This window comes from Tauraco erythrolophus, chromosome 8 (assembly GCF_009769465.1).
Source record: "Tauraco erythrolophus isolate bTauEry1 chromosome 8, bTauEry1.pri, whole genome shotgun sequence".
Lineage (NCBI taxonomy): Eukaryota > Metazoa > Chordata > Aves > Musophagiformes > Musophagidae > Tauraco > Tauraco erythrolophus.
This window is the reverse complement of record NC_141472.1, coordinates 36784072-36805206: the sequence shown is the minus strand read 5'-3', so window position 1 is coordinate 36805206 and position 21135 is coordinate 36784072. Positions and strand designations below refer to the sequence as shown.

Sequence of the window (21135 nt, the reverse complement as noted above, 5' to 3'; positions counted from 1 at the left end):
AAGATTTTAAGGGATAAAGAATGCAAGACTTTAATAAACTTTACAGTCTTTGAAGTTGTCAGGGCTTGTTGTGTGGTCTTCACTATAATGAAATTTTCTGAACAACTTTAATGGTATGCATACTTAATAGTAACTTAACCAAAAGAATTATATATCTTTCTATACAGCAACAATATGCATGCTCTCTAGCCACTTAATCAGAAGGCTTATATATTTTAAACGTTTTGCAATTTTTTAATGCTAAACAATTGTAGAATGGTGAGGTATAAATATCTCTCTGTATTCTCTCACAAATCCTCCAGGTTCCATTTTTAGTGCAGAAGAGCAGAAATGTCAGAATGATAAAAAGACAGAACAAAGCTTTTGATACCGTGCTTCATTCCAGATCGAGCTGCTTGTTTAAGGTTATGCAAGCACTAGCATAAGCTATTCCTATGAAATGTGTGAAACATTAACATATCAGTAAAGAGACAGCAAAACTGCTGATTTATTTGAAGATACTGGAATCTTTTTTAAGATACAGAGCTCAGATCCATGATGGAAAGAGCTGAAGATTTGTATGGTCATACCAACAAAACTATATAGAGAGGACATGTCATCTGCTGCTTAGATCCAGAAGGGTGAACAGTTGGTGTCCTGGGTTCTAATGATATTAGAATGTATTAGAAATTAGATATTGGCTGTGTTGGTTAACCTTGCTGTGCCTCAGGTTGTTCACCTGTAAGATGAAAACATAGTATATTATATTAACCGGCATATTCACAGCACAAAAGCTGTGGACCTCAGACCTCTTAGGAGCAGGGACTTAGCATATCCTGGGATAAGGCCACACAGCACTGATCTTTCTAATTGAATAACCATGTTTACTAGCACATAGTGAGTTATGATAATTAAAGCTAGTGTCATTTGTCAGTAAGAAGAACAAACTCAACTTTGTGATAGATCATCCTTGGATTTTTACTGTAGTTATTCACCAGTTGAAAAATGTCAATACTTTGAAATGGATTTCCCAGTCATTGCCTACATTTAAAAGTGGAACATGTTACAGTAAATAAAATGCTATTATTTATTTGTTCCATGAAGTTGGGGTTTTTCTTATAGAATATCATATCCACCCATCTTCACAGGGTATTGCTTACAGTAGTAGAACCATCTCAAAGCTCCCTAAGATTAGCAAAGAGGTAGAGCTGTGAGGAAAATGAAACTTTATATTATAGTGCAGAGTTTAAGATTGGAGTCCAGAATCCAATGGCATAAGAAAATCTTCACTGAGGAGTCAGAGAGGCTGAAAACAAATCATGATAATTTCTGCAGAAGGAAAAAAAAAAAAAGTCCCTCCTCTTTTAAGCTTTCTCCAGCTGCTGTCCGTACTCTGGACAGCACAGGTTGGTGTCCACCACAACCCTGCGCAGTCTGAGCCTGAAAGCTCCATGATGGGCTGTGTAGAGTGAAAATGCATAAGAACAGTTTTTCTGCATTGTGGAGGGTTCTGCAAATGCTCGTTGATGACAGACCTCATTTTCATCTTGCGTTTCTCTTTACCTACTTCAGCCCCACAACAGCTGGCTCGCTCCTCATAGCATCTTTGCCGTTCATGGAAAACACACAGAAATTTATGTAGCTATGTCAAGGTGGTCTTGGTAACCCCTTGAAGCTGTAACTCAGAATGGAACAAGAGCTTTTTAATTTTGAGTGGCTTTACATTCCTGTAAGTAACTTAAAGCAATAGTGGTTGGTCTGTATCAGGGAGCTTATACGCAAAAATAAATATGTTTATTTGGAGGAGATGGTAGATACATCTGTCCATCTATCTATGTATTTGCAATTATGGAAGAACAAATATTTGTTTAAAATGTAGAAAACAAGAAAAAAAGTAAAAACCCCATTATTTGAAATTGGAAATATTTGCAGTCTGATTGTGTAGTTGTGTGTAATGTTTCTGATGTTTTTAGTTATGCTGAAACACTGTGACTATTTTGATGCCTGTAGCATGAACAGGGTTTGAACCTAGGAGCATATGTTTAAGCTGACATTAGAACTAGCTTTCTGTACGTGTCTGGTTTTATCTCCTTATAGTTAATGAAAATATCTCCTGTCCTGAGGTCCCAAATATGTTATTGGGGAATTGTAGGAGGGACAGTCCTTCCATTTGAAAAATCCTTTCAATTGCCTGTGAGAAGCTTTTCTGTGACACTTAGTCGTGAACTGTTTTTTCACCTGTAGCTTAAAAATCATATACGGGGCTGATGATGGAAGACACCCATACAGTCCATATGGCATTTGTCTGTCTGCCAACACAGAAGTAAACATTGCCACTGGTTTCTATTGCAATTCAGAAACTTTTTGCCATAGGTAAAGTTTGATGAGGGAAATCTGTGTGGCTGAAAGAGACAATGGAAACATTTCCAACATTTCCTGGCTCAGATGGTAGTTTGAGCAGTTTCAGAGAAATGTCAGGTCTGCCATTGTGTGATAACAAAATTCAGACTTGTGTGGGAACAGTGATATGCCAATGCTGAGGTCTTTCAAAACCCTACCCTGCTTATCTGAGGCTGAAGACACTCATACTCATGTTATTTTAAGGATACCTTGAACATTTCCAGTGGGTTCAATGGTCAGTAAATGTTGTGGTCAGTCTTCCAATTCCATGTAATTTTCAGGTGATGGTGTGGTCTAGCAGACAGAGCACCTGATTAGAAGGAAGGTTTAGCATGAGTATGTGACAAGACCATGGCTTGTGCAGTTTGGATTTGCCACTAGTAAATGCCACGGGGTTGAACTGGCTGTTCAGAGCCCATGGTGGGGAAAGGGCCATGATGGTGCTGCAGGAGGAGAATTTGCTTTGGTATTTCTGGATTGATAAGTACCTGTACGGATGAACAGAAAGAATAAACATAAATTGTACATTATGTGTGTGCCTTTCTGTTGCTATTATGGAGGATATTATTACTTTATTTTCCAAGTGAAATATTAAGGGTGGATATTGTGCGTTCTGTAGGCTTTGCCCATCACATTGCTATAAGGCATTTACCACTGTTGTTTCCTAAGCAGAACTGAAAATGTGAAGAAAACCCCTTGGGGTTTGAAGCTTTAGCATTTCCCATCTGTCAGTTCTCTTTTAAATTTGTCACGTGACTGATTTCACTTCTCTCTTTGCTTTTTTTTAATCCATTTTCAATATGTAAATTCTTTGGAGAAGCTTTTGTGTGTCTCCTGGCTACCTACCTATTTGAAGCACTGGCCTGACAACGTGCTGCAGGCTCTCTGCAGCAGGATCACTGAGAACAGAGGGCTTGGACATAGCCCCAGGAGGAAGGGCTGCTTCATCCTGGGGATCACCATGGCTCATAGAGGAGAGCAGAGGGTCTCGGGGCTGCAGGTGTGACTGGCAGGTCACTGCACAGTCTGGACATGAGCCTGCAGATCAGGGCGAGAGCTGAGGAGAGCAGGCAGCCATATCTAGAGATAATGGAAGTCCTCAGGCCAGTAGGCAGTCTGCGGTTCAGAAAGCTACTGATTTAACTGAAACCAGGTAGAAAGAAAGACATTCCTGCAAGGATGCAGTGAACAGGAACTTGTTCAATGAGCTGTCTTTGTTTCTGTTGTGTCTTGTAAAGTCACTTTTATATTTTTCCTGCTTAAAAAAATCTGATGTTTAATCTAAAATCTGGATTTTTTTATTTGTTCAGGAAGAGGTGTTGTGTGAGCTTGTTTACTTTGAAGCCTTTTGGTAGTTTGGGGAACTCACTGTACAAAGAAAGTCTAACCTTATCCGTTGGAGAGCTTTGGATGGAGTGGTGAGGGAAGTGAGGTGCATGTAACCCTAAAACTGCGGTTCGAAATGATGTATGAGTGTCCTGGTTTTAGCTGGGACAGAGTTAGCTCCTCTTTTTAGCAGCTGGAAGAGCTCCGTGTTTTGGTTTTACTCAGAGGCTCGCTCTGAGAAGAACGCTGATAGCGCACTGATGTTTATAGTTGGCACTGAGGTCTCAAGGACTTTTCAGCTTGCCGTGTTCTTGCCAGTGTGCAGGAGCACAACAGGATCAGGGGTAAGCATAGCCGGGACAAGGGAGCCACGATTCCCCTTGTGATTTGTGGTGGAACTTAGGATTGAGGCCAAACCGGCCAATTAGTATTCCATATCATGCAGCGTCATGCCCAGTATAAAAGTGAGGGTCAGCCGGAAAGAAGGGCCTTTGCTCTTCCGGGACTCTCACTTTCAGAATCTCAGAGTGTTTCTCTCACTCGCTCTCTGTTTCGGGCCTCCCGTTCGTCTGGGATTGCGGTATCGGGATTTATCTGTTTCAGGATTGCAGCTTTGGGACGAGACGGGCCTCAGTCAAGGGGTGGTGAGCAATTACACCGTACATCACTCGTTTGTATATATTTATCCTTGTACATATCCGTACATATATATATATTGGTAGCGGTAGTAATAGATTGTTCTTATCTCAACCCACGGGTCTCTTTTCTTCTTTTTTCTTTTTTCTTCTTTGATTCTCTCCCTCATCCCTGGGGGTGGGAGAGTGAGCGACTGTGTAGGGTTTGGTTGCCGGAGCAGCCTAACCCACGACAATGAGTAAGAAAACAAATTTATGTGGGAGCTGAGTCAGACAGAAGCTTTTTGTTTGGTTGGATTGTGGGTTTGGAGAGAGAGCTGCAAGGCTGGGACAAAGGCACAGAAGTCTGCCACCAAAGCCAGACAGGTTGCAGTCTCCAAAGAGACAACCAAAGTCCAGCTGGCAAAAATGCTGACTGGTTCACAGTTGAACCAAGAGCTGAGAGAGCTGAGAAATCCCATGGGAACCTGTTCCTTGGTCCATGATCAGGTGGTAGGGAGGGGTCAGACAGCTCAAGGAGCTGAAACCCAGGCCACATCTCCAATGAGGCTATAACTAAAAATAGAAGTCAAGGGGCTTAAGCTCGATACTTCCTATGAGAGAGGCAGGAACCTTCACTGTCTCATAGACAGGAGCTGGAAGAAAATACTCACCTGAGAATTTTGATTACACAGAAGTAATTTAAGCTAAAGATGGAAAAAGGTATGTTACTGATATTTTTCTCTAAGACTTTAAAAAGAGTCCTGCATCTGCTGCATGGCATGAGGAGATGGAAAAAGCTGAAATACAAACCTCAACTGCTTCAGGGAGGTTCTATAGAAACCTTTGGACACATCTTTCTAAGACTGTAAGTATCAAGTCGAAGGAATTCTTGTGACATGCATTTGAAATAACCACCCAGCACTGTCACCTCAGCTTGACGGTGATGAAAAGGGAAAGTGATAGCACCCAGCAAAAGGTAGCTGCCGGCCTCTGGAAATCTTGAAGGAATTAGGTCAATGGAGAAGAGGTTGAAATGGTCATGCACATTCTAGAGCTGGAACAACTACGTGCTACCTGCCCCTTGCAGGGAGAATTGTGGAAAGGGCTGTATGGGACATGGCTGAAGAGAGCACAAGCTATAGAGAGTACTTATTCCCTATATTAGAAGGGGAATCAAAGATCGGGTATATGGGAAGGATTTTTTTTCAAGGAAAGCTTGCTCTGCCAAGGAAGGATTTAGGTCTGAGGAGATCAGAGCCCTCTAAGGGATATGTTACAGAGGACTGGAGAAGAGAATGCGTTTCCTCTGCAGTGAGACAGGACATAAAAGGCATGTCCTACATAGTTGAGAGGTTGGTCAGTGAAAATCCTCTTCATGTGTGAAATCACCATGGCAGACTGTGAGAGACATCTCTCTCAAGGAAGGAAAACGATAAACCAAACTGAAAGGGATCGGAAAGACCTTTTTGGAAAGTGGGAAATATATGGGGAAGATTCTGCAGAGTTGGGGGGCTGAGAGTACTCTCTGTCTCCTTGCATTAGTATATTTGATGAAAGATTAATTCCTGTATGGTCTCAAAAGCTGTTCTTTGGGAGAACCCCAACGAAATAGCTTATGGCTTTGGTCCACTTGAAATGATGGGACTGGGAGTGGCACAAAGTTGGCAGATTTTCTGACGATGTCTCAGCGTTGCTGGGGGACAGCACAAAGGAGGTGCACATTTATGAAGGTGATGGTCCTCACAAAATTGAGAAGAAAGTCGGGAACCTGACCGCCTACCAGTGATGTGTCAGCCCCAGCAGGGTCTTTCTGGCCTGGATGAAACTGTGCTCTGGTGCATGCTCTGAGTTGCAGCCGCGGGGCCAGGCAGGAGATGGAGGCGGCAAGGCTGTCAGAAACATAACATCAAGAAGCTTTAAAAGCAAGTCTCCTGAAACTCGATGGATCCTTGCAGGTAGGTCCTGGCTTCCAGACAAGATTTGAGTTGCAGCAAAAATGCAGAGGAAGCTTCCTTCTGCCATCTTGGCCACCTGAGCATCTGTGCCCTGTGTGCTGCTCTCTCGGCAGGGAATGATGTTTCCTGCTTTCCAGAGATTCCCTTGGTCCCCTTGCCCAGAAACACATGCAGAAACAAAGCCAAATAAATAACTGTACATTGCAGTTGGATTGATTTCCTGATATTTTCTCAACAGCACAGGATAAATTACATTTTTTAAATGTAAGAATGTCTGGTTTTGTTTCAGGAGGAATAACAGTAGGGACCTGTGGATCATAAAGTCAAGTCCTCGGCTCTTGACCCTGCTGCGTAATTAATTTCATAAACTGCTCAACTCTGGCTTAAAGCTGTTTAGATTTCTCACCCTGTTACTCTACCTGGCAGGCTGGCTCAGAGTCTCACTTTTTCCATGATTAAAACCATCTCAATTCCAGCCTAAATGTATTTGTAACCACTATATTCCCATCTTGTTTTGTCAGTCATTGGCTTTAGGTTGGTGTAGTTTTCTTTCTGATTTTACTTTTTCTCACTGATTGTTTTGTGGAAGTCATACCTGTGTAAGCCCTTGGTCTCCTAAAATTTAGCAAGATAAGTTTAGTCTTTTCTCATGACACAGACTCTCAATTCCTCTAAACAACCTCAGAGCTGTCTCTTCACCGAATCCTCTCTCAACGAGCCACTCCTGAACACTGGTGATCGTAATTGCAGATAATATTTCAGATGAAATCTTCACAGTGCTTTCCATAGTAGTATTAATATTTTATGTTCCTTAAACTCTTATATTCCATGAACAGATTCTGGTCTCGGAGTGCCTCATTTCTTCTTCTGTTTAATGCTTTGAGAAATTTATTCTTGGGTTAGAACTGGTGGAGGACTGTTTCCCTACTCTAAACTGACATTTTGTCAAGAAACTTAAGAGGCTTCTATCAAATATGAGTTTCATTTATTTTTCCCCTAAAGAAAATAGCTTTAAAAAAAAAAGAAAAAAGAAAAAATTGAAAGGAACACTTCAGTTTTAAGAAAACCTCAGTTTCCTATTCAAATAATAGATGTAATAAAAAATTTAATGGTACTGACTGAGATGCTTCAGATGAATAGACAGTAAATAGAACACTGAAGAAGGGAGAAAATAAATGTTCTTAAATAGTGATTGAAGAATGTGGACTAGGGAATAGTGAGCTCTAGAGACTGTGCAGATTGTAACAGCTTGATAGTTACATAAGATGCACAGAATCCTTGGCAAAACAGGTTTTTTAGCATAGGCCAGCAAGCAGGCAGAATACACGCGTGGGGGATAGCTATTCTAGATGTAATCAGCAAGTGCTTGATGTTGGAGTGGGTCCATCTAGGATATTAGAATCCTGACCAAGAGAAGATAACTTTTTGTGATTACCAGAAAGGGGAAAAAATAGGTTGATATGTAGAAATAGCCTTTTATAGAGCTCCTAATTTTTCTGCTTCAGTTCCAAAATTTACATGTCCTTTGGATCCCTTGTTCAGGGAGCAAAACATAGGATTTTAAGTTAAATTTATAAAGCCTCAACCATTCTTGCATTCTTTAAAAGGATTTATGCTAAATCCTTCTGGCATGTACTGTCAATGTGGACAGTATTATAGATCATGATATAACAATCACTTTTCAATTAAGGTGCCGTTAATTCGTGCTTCAAAGATTCTGGTTTATAAGAAACAAGTCTCGATTATTATCCTGTGCCATGTTTCGTTAAGCAGTCCTTGCTAAAAAGGGAGAGCTGGGATGCTAGGGAAGAAGTGGCAGCTTATAAACTGGAAGAGCAGTGGCCATCAGAGTTTTGCAGTAAATTTGACTGTAAGCAGATTTCACCTCCTTCCTTGACAGCAACTAGTTTTCTCTTTCCTTTTTCAGATATTCCATGGGTACCTAAAGCTCGTAAGATCCTCTCAGTGCTGGTTTTATAGCAACATGACCACGACGACAGTGTCTCTATTATGCTTGCGGTTCAGCTTTATGGCTGTCAACCCTTGCAAACTTTTATAGTAGCAGCGAACAACAAAACAACAAAAGTCTCCACTGTGTTTAACTGAGCTCTTTGTCATGTTTCAAAAATTATTCTGTTGCACAGAAACCTGAGTACTGATGGGAGGTGTTTCTGGTTGCCAGATGAAACTGTGTGCTTACCAGCCCCTATAAGGCTGTTTGACAGGGTGGGCCTGTTGTCCAAAATAGACCATCTGAATTTGACTGAAGATGAAATGACCTATTGAATTAAAGAATTCTTCATTATTTTTCTGAGCTGGTTTAACTGATGATACAAATATGCAACTAGACTATATTTTCATTAATACTATTAGTCCTAAATTGAAAAACTCTGATTTTAGTGATAGTTGAGTCTATTCGTTCTCCCATTTTTGCTTGTTTATTAATTTGTAAGATCTTTATGGAGGACTAGAGTTGGATCTGTGTATGTATTTGTAAACACAATAATCAAGAATCCTATTACATCACTAATTTAAAAATGAAATTATGAGCATGTTGAGAAATGAAATATTTCAGTGAGGACTGCACAGGAATTTTTATTATGAACCAAAATGATTTGTTCTTTTGCGTAAAAGGCATCTGATTAAGGTCAACCTATAAGCAGAAATGGTTCCAATCTGCATCTGAAAAACTGCACCACTGTCTGCACTAGAGATTAGAGCTGGCTTGTTTTTATTCACATTTGGTCAACAGATGGTCCAACTATTCTGTGGGCATTCTGGCAATGTAGAAGTCTGCACATCAATGACAAAAAACCATCATACAAATAAGTAAAATGTCAGTGTTCATCTGAGTAGAATGAATACCCAGTGTCAGCTTCTCGAAAAGTAGCGTAGTTGGCTGACTTGAAGGGAGAAAACGTAGCAAAACATCATATTATTGCTAAATTAGCCATTGCCATTCATTCTGATAAGACTGAAAGAACAGAAAGACTACGAGGCTTATATAGAAGATAATGTTATTGGCCTTTGGCCAGAGCAGTTAGTTAGCTAATATTTGCTGTCTCGCTAGATGATTACCTTAGAAATAAAAAAAAATTTGATACGCTGTGAATAATTCTTCTGCTCAATTGCATTTGCAAAGAATGGTACACAGAAGTCATGTTTCCCTAAACACATTTGAAATAAACAACAGCAGGCAGTTTCTGGTCTGATATGCCTAGGAATACTGGCGCTTTTTCAAGGTCACACTTGGAATACACAGCGTATCTGGCAATATGACTTAAGGTATTCCTCTCTCTCTCCTGCCTCCGTGTAACCCACACACCCATGCCACAGCAGTTTCCCTTCTCCAGCCCCTGTTCCAGCCTGGCTGTTCTTCCCGTACTGTCAAGGGATGGAGACAGCTTCAAAGGAAAAGAATAGAAAACATAAAAGTGAGGGTGAGAAAAACTGTTGTGTTCGCACAGCTGAAGCAGCTGTACAGGAGTGAGAATTGGCATGAGGAAGTGGAGAGTGGGGGGAAGCATGAGGACCTGCAGCTGGAATTGTCACAGCACTTTTTGTTGTAAACCCCAGCGTCTTTGTTGTTGTGTCCATCAGTGCTTCTCTGGCTTTTGATCCCTTTCCTCCTCTTACCCATGCTCACAGAGCTGAAAGCCTTTATTTGTGGTCGGCCTTGGTGACATCTCCTAAGCTCATGGATTTAATTTCTGATCTACCTTGAATGGGACCGGTGGTGGCTTCCATTGTCCCCAGCCGTCGTATTGTGCGAAGGAGCAGAACTCTCTATTCTGTTCAGCCTCCGTTCAAGAGAGTTGGCGTTATTACCAGTTTTAACATGCTTGATGAATGTTTGTAGATCAAAGACAACTTTTGATGGTGCCTATTAACACCTTTTAAAATGAGAGTGCAAACTTTCCATCTTTCACTGATGGAACTGAGGTTGATTATATTTTCGTGAGATGGTGGTACCAGATTGTAGCCTACACTTGCCTTTTACATCCCTTCGAAAGGGCAGAGAAGGGTGAATGTGTTCAGCAGCTGTTCCTCTATAAACGAATGTCCTGGCACACGCTGCTGCACCTATAACACAGAGAGTAAATACTAGTAATGTATTTGACAGCCTGTCTAAATTTCATAAAACTGACAATTGGCTAGAAATACAGCAGTTGTGGTTGTTGTGGTTTTTTTTAATCTGACTGATTTTGTTCCTAAATGACAGTAATTTTATATGGTGTTTGGTTACACTGTTGACAAGGTGATGTCTTTTGCACAATTTGTTTTTAATTTTTGTAACAGAGCTCCAGTAGGATTTTAACAATGCTACTAATTACTGTGCATATTCGAAAGATAAAAGAGTGCCCTTAATGTGTTATTCATAACATGGAGTATGAGAACATTATAAGGCCAGGATTGTCTTTAAATATTAATTTCATGGTAGCCATGGATGCATTAGGCTCTTGTAAAGAACAAAAACACTGAATGCAACTCTTAATTTTTTTCCATACAGTTGACTTTTATAAATATTTTCATTCTCTAGAATGGAGGAGACAGTGAGAAATCTGCTACAGAGCCAAGGATCCCCAGGCCAGAATGGAGAAGGAACTGTCAATATCTTGAAGGTATATCAGGTATTAGTGACTTATTACCTGTTTTCTTGTGATACAGAAGTTCTTAAAAATTGCACTACTGAGGTAAACATGTCTGGCATTGTTTCCTCTATTTATTAGTTATCAATACTTGTAAGTGGTGGTTGGTACCATCTACATTTTTGCACATGTTCTGTCACCACAGTTTAAGGTTTTTCATTTTTATTGTCATTGTATTATCTGCAGATGTTGCTCCTCACAGTTAATAGGGGACAGAGAAACTAGTTTTGAAGACTATTAAAGCGCTTAATATTTTAAGTAATATATTCCAGCTTCTCTAGAAAACATAGATTCTTTTGGCAACTGGACCTTCAGATTGAGATGGATAGTTTTGTCCACTCATGTTCTTACTGAGTGTGAAGTTCTTATATCAAGCTCTGTAGTTTCTTACCACTGCTTGTGCAGGTGCATTTTGTCAGCCTCAGTTGGAGTAGAGAGAGTCTCAGGTTTTTCAAAGGGAAACAGGTATGTTTATGCTGTTGATAAACAGGAGAATTTTACATTTTCCTAATGTACTGCTGTATTCTGGAAACAGAGAACCTGAGGTGGTGGAAAGGTTTTTTAAGTGTCTGGAAACAGGAATGAGGTACATGCCAGTTAATCAGATACTCTGCATATGAATTCTTAAAAAAAAAAAAAGCTTAATGAAGTCAATCCTATCCTCTATCTTTTTAAACAGAATAAGCATTCCTTATAAAGATATAAAATACTGAAATAATGCATTAAAGTCTATACTAGGTAGCAATTCTTCAGATAAAACATTTCAAAAATTCTAGTTATATTAGTCTGTTCTTACTACTGATGGATCAAAAATACAGCAATATAGCTAAACAAAAATGTGTATTAAAGGGTATTTTTTATTGTAATTAGATTTTAATTTTAAGCTTAGATCAAAGGAGAAAGAATCTTTGAGATTAACCTTCCAAAATAATCATTTTTTCTTGTTGAAATGATAGCCTGTAAAATTTAATTTCAGGACAAATTAAACTTTTTGTTGAAGTTATAAATAGAACATTGTGTTTTTAGAAACTGGTGATAAAAGCGGCTATATTTTAGTCTCTACCCTTTTGAGATGCCAAAATGAAACTCAGTTTGCTCCTCTTGACTCAGAGTTTAAATCTATATTTCCTGTTCACTCATGCCACCATACAGTGGATGTTCTGAAGGGCTCGGAGTTAGTCTCTCCTTTGGGTGGATTACTCCTCCATCTGTTTATAACAGATAGCTGGAATGATCTTATTACCTGCTGTTCTGTATGCTGTCTTACACTGGAAACACAGTGAGGTGGTACCACAATTAGGTTTTAGCTTCTTTGGGTTTTGTTTTTGCACTTTCAACAAGAAAAGCAATAAAGTATTTTGGTTTCAGTTGAACTGAGGTTTTGGGTGTTCTTTATTTTTCTTTTGAGCCAGAAAAAAATTAGATATGGAGTCTTTTTTGAATTTGATATTTTGCATGCTGCTGCACTAGAGGAGAGATAAACCAGCCATTCCGGTTTCAGTGCTTGTATATTTCTGTGTGGTTTTTCCTCCATGTTTTATTTGTTTCTTAATTTTTGAAAAAAAGAGAATTTGTGTTTGTTAGTTTATTTTTTTTTCCCTGTGAGGCCATACTGACATAGGCATCTGTTGTCTCCTGCTAGCCAGGAGAATGGCCACTGAGTTGCGTTTAGTATAAAATCTCTTGGGTTTGTTTTCTGACCAACAAAAGAACAAGGCAGTTCTGTCCAGTTTATAACAAGAACAACAATTCTTTGTTTCTTTTCAGCTCTAGCAAACAGCACCCTCCACCTAGCAAACTGCTGTGTAAGCGTTTTTTTCCCTTCTTTCTGGAGATGGGGTTTTGTTTGAGTCTGCTAGGTGGTAGTCAGGGCTGATTCCCCAAACCTGAGCCTGGCTCTCTCATAGAGTGAAGCCAACTCTGTCCCAGGACCTTAAACCACCCATATACCTGTTACTCTAGGATTATTTTTACTCTTGTACTCCACATTGCTAACAGCTTCCTTCTCTTCCTGTTCTCTTCTTGTTCTTGGGAACATTTTTGCTCATGATATCAAAGTCAGCTTCTTTTTTAGCGATTTTAATTTCTTCTGTATTGCCAATGTGCAATTTTCTTTGCTTATGAATTTCTTTTCCTAATTCATGACTCAAAATCAATGTTTTTTCCTTTCCTGGAGGAATAGCTAAGCTACTGCATCATATACCAGTCTGTGATTGGTAAAACAGGTCAAATATACGGAACATCTCCATGAACATTGTGTTTTTTCTGAATGTGTCATTTTGAGTCATTCATCCCCACATCCCTTTTGTTCACTTTTATGACAAACTTCTGAACAAATAGTTTGTTTTCTGAGAATTTCACGGAATGGCTCTGTTCACATGCAAAACAGTGCATTCCTGCCCTCCTATGGCTACCTGCTGTGTAGGTCAGAAATGGGTTCACTTGATGTGTGTTTGTTTTTCAGTGACATGATAAAAACTGTGCAGTGTGGTTTAGGCAACTGCCTGTAATTATAAGAGCTAATATCTCAAAGGCTCTTCAAAACAAATAGTTGGCAAAGAATCTGTGATGTGAAATGTTTACAAAGTATTTTAGCTTTGAAAAACATATTAGTAAAGCATTATATGAATCATTAAAATGTTAACTGAAACCAACTGTGTGGAAATCATGTCATCCAAATATAAGATGAATTTTATTGCAAGTACTGTGTCCAGATTTGGCAAGAGGCATCAATATTGCAATAGAAGCATTTCATTTGTATCTTTCCAAATGCATTCAGACAGTTTTTTGATATATTTATAAGGGTAATAGAACTTGAATGTACAACCTAGGTAATGTTTCTTAAAAGCTCATTATTTTTTGGACATGATAACCGTATTATCATTCTGTATTAGTAAGTGAAGTATAGATGTGAGCTAACATGAAAAAAAGATCTTTATGATTTGAAGTCCAAGTGATATCTATCTATCTATCTCTTCATATACGTACACAGAACTTACTGAATATACAAATACTACCATTGTTTTGAAAGCCATCCTTTGCAATCAAACATTTACCCTATAGGACATATTCTGAATCATACCTGTTCTCTGTGATTACTATGACATGATCAGAACAATATGATCGGTACTCAGTGCAACAGAGTGTCAGATTTTACTGCAGTTGCACAACCATATATTTCATAACAAATGAGGACCTGACCTAGGCAATCTCCAGTGTGGCTTATCAACGTATGTCCTGTATTCTCTGACACTGTGGTAAGGTAGTTTTAGTGTGCGAAGCCTGTTCAAGTTAATATCTGAAGAGTCATAAAAGATACCTCTGTGCAGTAAACGCTTTTGATCTATTGACCATTGTCTACATATTTGCTTTTTACAAATCTAATTATTGTTCCGGGATGTATGAAATTGAGTTCTTGTTATAATATCAATATGCCTGACTCAAGAATAAATATTCTTTCTAATGAACATTAAATGTTGCATAGTGATGATGTTAGAAGAATAATAATAAGATGGAGCCCAGAGCATGCAATATTTTTGCAATATTATGTTAAGTCTTGCCAGGATTCTCACTTGAAGCAAAATATTCTAACCCTTTCCATAGAGCTAGCTGCCCTATGGGAATTTAATTTGCTGGACTTACAGATGGATGATGTGATTTCTTAGAGTAAATGTATTTAGAAACAGGATTGTAAAAAAATTCTCCTCTGTTATCATTTTGCATAATAATGAGGGAAGATTTATAATGAATGCTTATGTAAACGTAGGCAAGGATACGTATGATTTGAATTGCCATGAACCATTGTATTTCTTACTTAAAAGTTTACTTGACTAAGAGGCTCTAGTGTGAAAGAGCTTTTATGATGTTTTCAAGAGGCATTGTCCGCCTAAAAGTAGGACCATGAAAGGCCAAACCCAATACCTCATATATTGATACTGTTCTCATTCAAGAGACAATTACTTTGTCTAAGCGGGAGAGTGATTCCCAGAAATAATTGCGTGCAGTACTTATACCCAAGACATTAAAACAATCACCCTGCAGACTTTCCTTCCTAAGTGTAAGATTGGACTGTATGATCTTAAAGGTCTTTTCCGATCTAAATGATTCTGTGATTCTGTTGTATGATTCTAAGTTTGTCCTTCTGATTTGGATATCAAAACCTAGAGTCTCTTTCCTGTTTGATATCTAGGTAGAGGTCTTACCTGATTACAGATAACTGAAAGTCTTTCAATTTTTTTTTAACTCCTTTTGACTTTATGACAGTGTACAGTGATCAAAATAGATGAGGAAGAGAGTTTATTGTAAATTCACAATTTGTTATAATTCTGGAATTGTCAATGTGTACGCTAAAGCTCAGGACAGACATGGTGCAATCACATCGGAGAGGAGGGACAATCTGCTATTTAAAGCACTGTGTTTGGGAGACTGGATTTTGATTATTTCATTTGCTACAAATTTGTCCATTTCCTTGGACAAATTCACTTTATCTGCCCATCTTTAACCTTTGTCTGTAAAAAGAGAGTAACAACATATAATTTAATCTCAGGTATATTTAAGATGTCGTCAATATATATGAGCTGCTGCTTCTGTGGTAACAGTTGTTTTAAGTTCTGTGACAGATTATTAAGAGATTAAGAGAAAAAAAAAAGGCATTTCATATTTCCTTGTAAACTTGGAAAAGATCTTACTCCCCCCAAGGAGTTTGCTTAACATATGAATACTTTTACTAGAAGAGGAATCAATTTCAAATGGAGCATGGATGGTCTTCAAGCAGGGCTATCCTGTCTTGTATTAAAAAATATGGAAGTGAGTTTTTGCTGTTGGGAATTTTGGTACATAAATTCGTATTAGAAACTTAAGGAAATAAAAACTCGTGACTGCAGGCATTGTAACCTTTTCAGAACCCCACTGTGTTTCTTTGAGATTTACACTCCAAACAAATACTGCTGTGGGGACCAGGCATGTTGTTTTGATCAGCAGGAACTGAAATCCTGGGGTTTAGACAGCCTGAAATTCACCCGATCTAACGCCCCGGCCCAGTCATCCCGCCACTTCTGTGCTAGTGCAGTGCCTCTGACTGCACTTGTTCGCCAGCTGACATGGTCGAAACTACTTTTTAGCAGAAGGGATTTTCATCATGGTGGACAGCGCAGGACTTCAGAGATTGACTATGCAAATTCAAGAGGAGAAAGATATGAGTAATGGGGCAGGGAGTTTGTCAAGGAAAACCATCGCTGTGCTGAGCTTGGTGCTGTTGAGTCTACACCAAGAGAAGTCTGGCTCAAAGACTCAATGGGGATTACACGTAGCCTTAATAGTACGGCAGTTTTTTGGGTTTCTTTGGCCCTGGGTGCAATGGAGAAGAACAGCTTGATTCCTTCCATTTCTTTCTGAACGTGGTGTGTGTCCTGTCTCATTTTTACTCCACTGCTCATTTTGGCACCCATCTGACTGCACTGACATCAAAGTGGTGGCAGACAGCTTGAGCAATTGCAGCCGAAGCATTTTGATGGGCTCTTCTTGCCGAGTAAGAGCTGCCTGGGTGACTGTGGTTCAGCTCTGTTCTTTCTCTCACTCTGGAGGGAGGACAAGATTTTGAGAAGGAATGACTTCAGAAGAGATTTCTCAGGCTTTAGTGTGCACTATGAGAAGAGTGGCACGCAGCTCCACATCTGTCCCATTTGCACAGCATCGCCACCATTGCGATCGTTAACTCACACTGCAGCTTCACAGGTTCCATTTCCTGCCCTCTTTCTGGCTATAAATGTGTGTACATGTGCCTGCCTTATCCAAAGCTAAGAAAGAAGGTTTATCTGTAAAGACTCAATACTGATAACTTCAATACAAAGATAAAATAATTCCCCTCCTACAAGACTTCCAGCTCTCAGTCATGAAGTCCTGAGTGTTTTGCCAATTGCTTTCTGAAGCAGGTTTCAGAAAGGTGTGACTACGTAAGAGATACAGGCACATTGCAGGTGGCATCGTTGGCAAGATCAACTCAATTTTTTGTCCATGTGCTTTGTGAGACTCCAATGTGGAACAGTTGTTGTGACTGTCACTTCTAATTTGCACAGCCGTTGGTGTCAACAGCTCTTTCACGAGAAGAAAAACAGTATCTATTGGCAGTATAATTTTATCTTAACACAAAATTATACAAGCTTAATGTTCAGGCCATTGGTATGTAACATTTTATAGATAGGGCATGGCCATGAATTCAGAAAAAGGCACTAGTTGAATTCCCTAGCTGAAATCTACATAGGATTTTTAATGCTAACCTCTATTGCAGAGAGAGGAAATATGTCCTTAAAATTAAACTTCTATTTCAGGATTGGAATTGTGCACTGGAGACTGCATCAACCAGGCCTCCTAAGCTACTAATGACAATATTACTAGGCAAAGCTTAGCAGTTTTGTGTCTCCCAGAGGAGGACAGAAGAGGAGCAACTCACACTCTTGGGAGCTCCACGGCAAGTCCTGAACCGTCAAGGGCACAAGCATTTGCTGTTGGACTGCTTTTCCATACAGAGAAATCCATGGCTAGCTTGGTAACAACTAATTCCTTATGGCTTTTCTTTTGGTAGATTTCCATCGCTGTGCAAAGATTCAGATAAATTTTTGTTCCCATATTTAGCTAAATTGAGGTTGGATTCTTGCCCCCAAAGGAGAGTGATGGTGCTTTTCAGACACTGTTCAAAATTACAGTTTTGTTGCAAGCAATGTGTGATTTTTGACTGTAATACAGTAACAAAGCAATGGCGTTATGTTTAACACAACGAAGGCTCATAACTGAAATGTGCCGTTTGTGTGCCTGCTTCTCAGAAAACAAACTGTTCTTTCCTTCCTTCCCAGAATCCTCTATATATCTACAGTAGCAAGAGGTGAAGATTGGCCAATTTGATGGTACTATTATGTATTATATTAACTGTAATTCTACATTTAGATTTTCTTCTACAATATAGTGTTTCTGACTTCTGCTATGTCTGTCTTCCAGTTCTTACTTTGGAGTGAATCCACAAAAATCAGCCCATATACGTTGCCTGAACTGTATCCATATGAAACAGGCCTAACAGAAATTCAGAGACACACTTTGGAAAGCAAGGTGATGATGTGGTTCACAGCCTGACCGACACAGGTCATCATAACGCATACATCCCATTTATGCACAGCAGGTTGTCTGCAGCCATAGTCCTGCCCTTAATGGTGTTCTGGTTGCCTTTTTTCTAATTCAGGGGATCTGTTTGAGAGAAAAGTGTATGGTTCTAACATGCTTCTGCTTGGTAGTTCTAAGAGACTGGAATAACCTCCTGGAGTTTATCGCAAATACGTTTTATGATAATCTTGGAGAGATGCTGGTATCTTTGTACGTGGAGGCCGACTTGTTGCTCTTTACATGCATGTGTTCCTCACGCAGGTCAGATCAGGGCTGCCAGCAGCAGGGCTGGGCAGGCACGCCGGCTGAGGGCAGCCCACGCTTTGGCTGTGCGCGGAAGCAAGCCTGCGGAGCTCCTGCGGCACCCCTGCCGTGGGACCCTGCGCCACTTCCAGCCCCACTCTGTTTCTCAGCAGAGCACTGAGATCCCCAGGGAGCTGTAGTCATCTCCCATCTGGCAACTGCTTTTAGAGCTCCCAGGTCTGTAGGGTGTCTCCTGGCTCTTGACCAAAAGAAGATTTGAATAAGGGGCTCTTACCTATCTGTAGCCTATCCCGATCCTTGTCAGGATCCAGATGTGCTTTGTTGACCGGACACAGGATTGTCTATCCTGGGCTGGTATCGAACAGATTCTGGTTGGGCGAGAGAGTCTGGCAAGTAAATAAGAAGCATTTTTATCTATCGAATCCTTCGTGTTTTCTGAGTAAGGATAATGAATGAGAAATAATAAATAGAGACCATTTACTGCAATCAGCTGTCTAGTGACAGAAGTGTTTGGACAGAGAAGCTGAAAAAGCTTTATTCCTTGATGTTCCAAGGTTGGGTCTTATATATGGCCAAGTCACTTGCTCTCTTCCTATTTCCACATCTCCATAAAAGATACTGTTCATTCTGGATTTTGAACTGTGATTTATTTATGCTTTCAAACCAGCAGAAAGCAATGCTATTTTTTAAATTTTAAAAAGTTGCTTATTTTCTGATGGAAAAAAAAAAAGATTATACTATATTCACAAACATTCTCTCTGAAAATTATTTCAACAGAAGAGCACACTTATCAGCACAGCAGTATATTTACTTTGGAAAGAATGTGCACCGCCGATCAAGAAAAGCATTTTTAGTTTTAGTTAAATATATTTAATCTAAACTATAATAACACATTTGAAAAGTTGAAGTTTTGATCTGATCCAAAACAATTGTTTCTAAAGTTTATTTTTGTGTGAAAATGCATTTTGAGCTTCTTTCAGAAGTTCTCCCGACAAGACAAACCACTAGTTCCCTGGCATTTGCAAAAAATTACCTAGTTATGTAATAATATACCATTTTTTTTTTTGTCCTAAGTTCACAAGGTAGCTTCTTCAGTCAGCTTCTGCAATTGTGCTCATGGTGAGAACTAGTCAGTTAACATATTGCTGTCATTCCAAAATACTAGAGCCTCTTTATGGTAAAGAAACCATCTATGGAAAACTAGATCAACAAGTATGAGTACTTAGGAGACTTTCTGGTGGGGAAAAAAAAAAATTGCACTCGAAGTTTTTCATTTCATTAAAAAGAGCCTTCATCCAAGTAGTGAAAAAACATTATTAAAAAAAAAAAAAAAAACTGAAAGCAGGGAAAATTGGCTTATTTCTAGCAATTTAAATCCAGAGTAATTCTGTTGCCTTAATTGCAGTTACGTAAAATTTACCGAATTTAATTTTCAGAATAGTTTGGCTTGTTTGTACTTCTGTCAAAGGTAGATATTTTAATACTGTCACTTTAGTCAAGTGCAGTTACTTTAATACTTACAAACTCCTTCAGGAAAGTTTAAATGCTGCATATAGGTTTCCTGGGAGGAAAGATGATTGCTTTAAGTATGGTACTATAATGAATCAATTTATAAAAGAATATCTGCATGAACAATCACACTGCATACGCTTCTCATAATATCATCTATACACACATGAAGAAGGAACATCTTAGCTTCTAGAACATTTTTTTTTTTTCTACTGATAACTTTTCTATTCAGTGTTGCTGAAGTCTTCCATTTTGAAAGGAAGCAACAAACATGATGAGCTACTGCCGCACTGCGCTGCCACCACTGTGCCTGAAACCTGGCTCGGAACCATCACCTCCAGGATGGTCAGTCTTTGATTTCGCTTCTGACAGACAAAGTGCCAGAGGTGAGGGTGCTGTTGGTAAGGTGAATATCTGTTCACTAAAGTCAGGATGGTGTCAACAGCAGCATTTGGTCACAAGGTGAGCGCAGTTCACTTGAACGCCCAGGACTAACGTTGAACTGAGGACTTGAAGACAAGAAACTCCATCTACTCTAACTGCTCTGATAAGTACACTTAATAGTGAACTTCACTGTGAAGGTTTTCTTCTTTTACAGTCCTTTTTGATCTGAACTTTTTCAAAAGAAATAGATGTTTCTGATGCATGGAACAGCCAATAAAAGCATCATCAGGAAATTTATTAATGTTACTGCAGAACTGTTCAACAGGGGTGATAGCTTGTACTGGTGAGGAGTATTTGAGTGAAGAATAATATGTAGTACATTTAGATTGATATGCGAGTGGTAGGAGGCTCATATCAGAAACATAAAGTACGTACTTTGTTCTCTTATCCATCACACATATTTAATCTAGGGAATGTTACTGCTCGCTCTGTTCACTTTGTAAGTGAAATCCAGAGATGAAAAAGAAGAACTATAAATGTTTTTCCTGACAACGGTAATGTTAAACTGTGAACAATTTGGAATGTTTCTGTAAAATTTGTGATATATGTGCATTCCTTTCTTTTCCTTCACTTTTGGTCTGCTTGTTCTGAACAAAAGCTGTTAGCTAAACAAAAATATATTATTATTACACTTGCTGATGTGCTGTCTAAAGCAAAGCTATAGTTTAGTCTATCTTTCCACTGGGAGAAAATAAAGCAAGAGAAAACAGCTGAATACATAGATAGAAGAAAGCAAGGTAAAACTAGAAGTCATATGTGTAGCCTTATACTCAGAGATCATTGGATTGTGCTGTCTAGTTGCATGTAATTTCTTTTTTTTGCATTCTAACTTGTTTGCTCAGT

General features: G+C 39.2%; 1 protein-coding gene across 2 annotated transcripts in view; it reads left to right on the top strand.

Annotated features, from left to right (window-relative positions):
• Positions 1-21135, top strand: part of NCKAP5 (NCK associated protein 5) — a 374281-nt gene that overhangs the window by 219395 nt on the left and 133751 nt on the right. For both annotated transcript variants that reach the window (XM_086615799.1, XM_086615797.1), the window contains exon 5: positions 10818-10908. In XM_086615799.1, coding sequence (XP_086471925.1) covers positions 10818-10908 — 91 coding nt within the window. The remainder of the gene's footprint in view (positions 1-10817; positions 10909-21135) is intronic.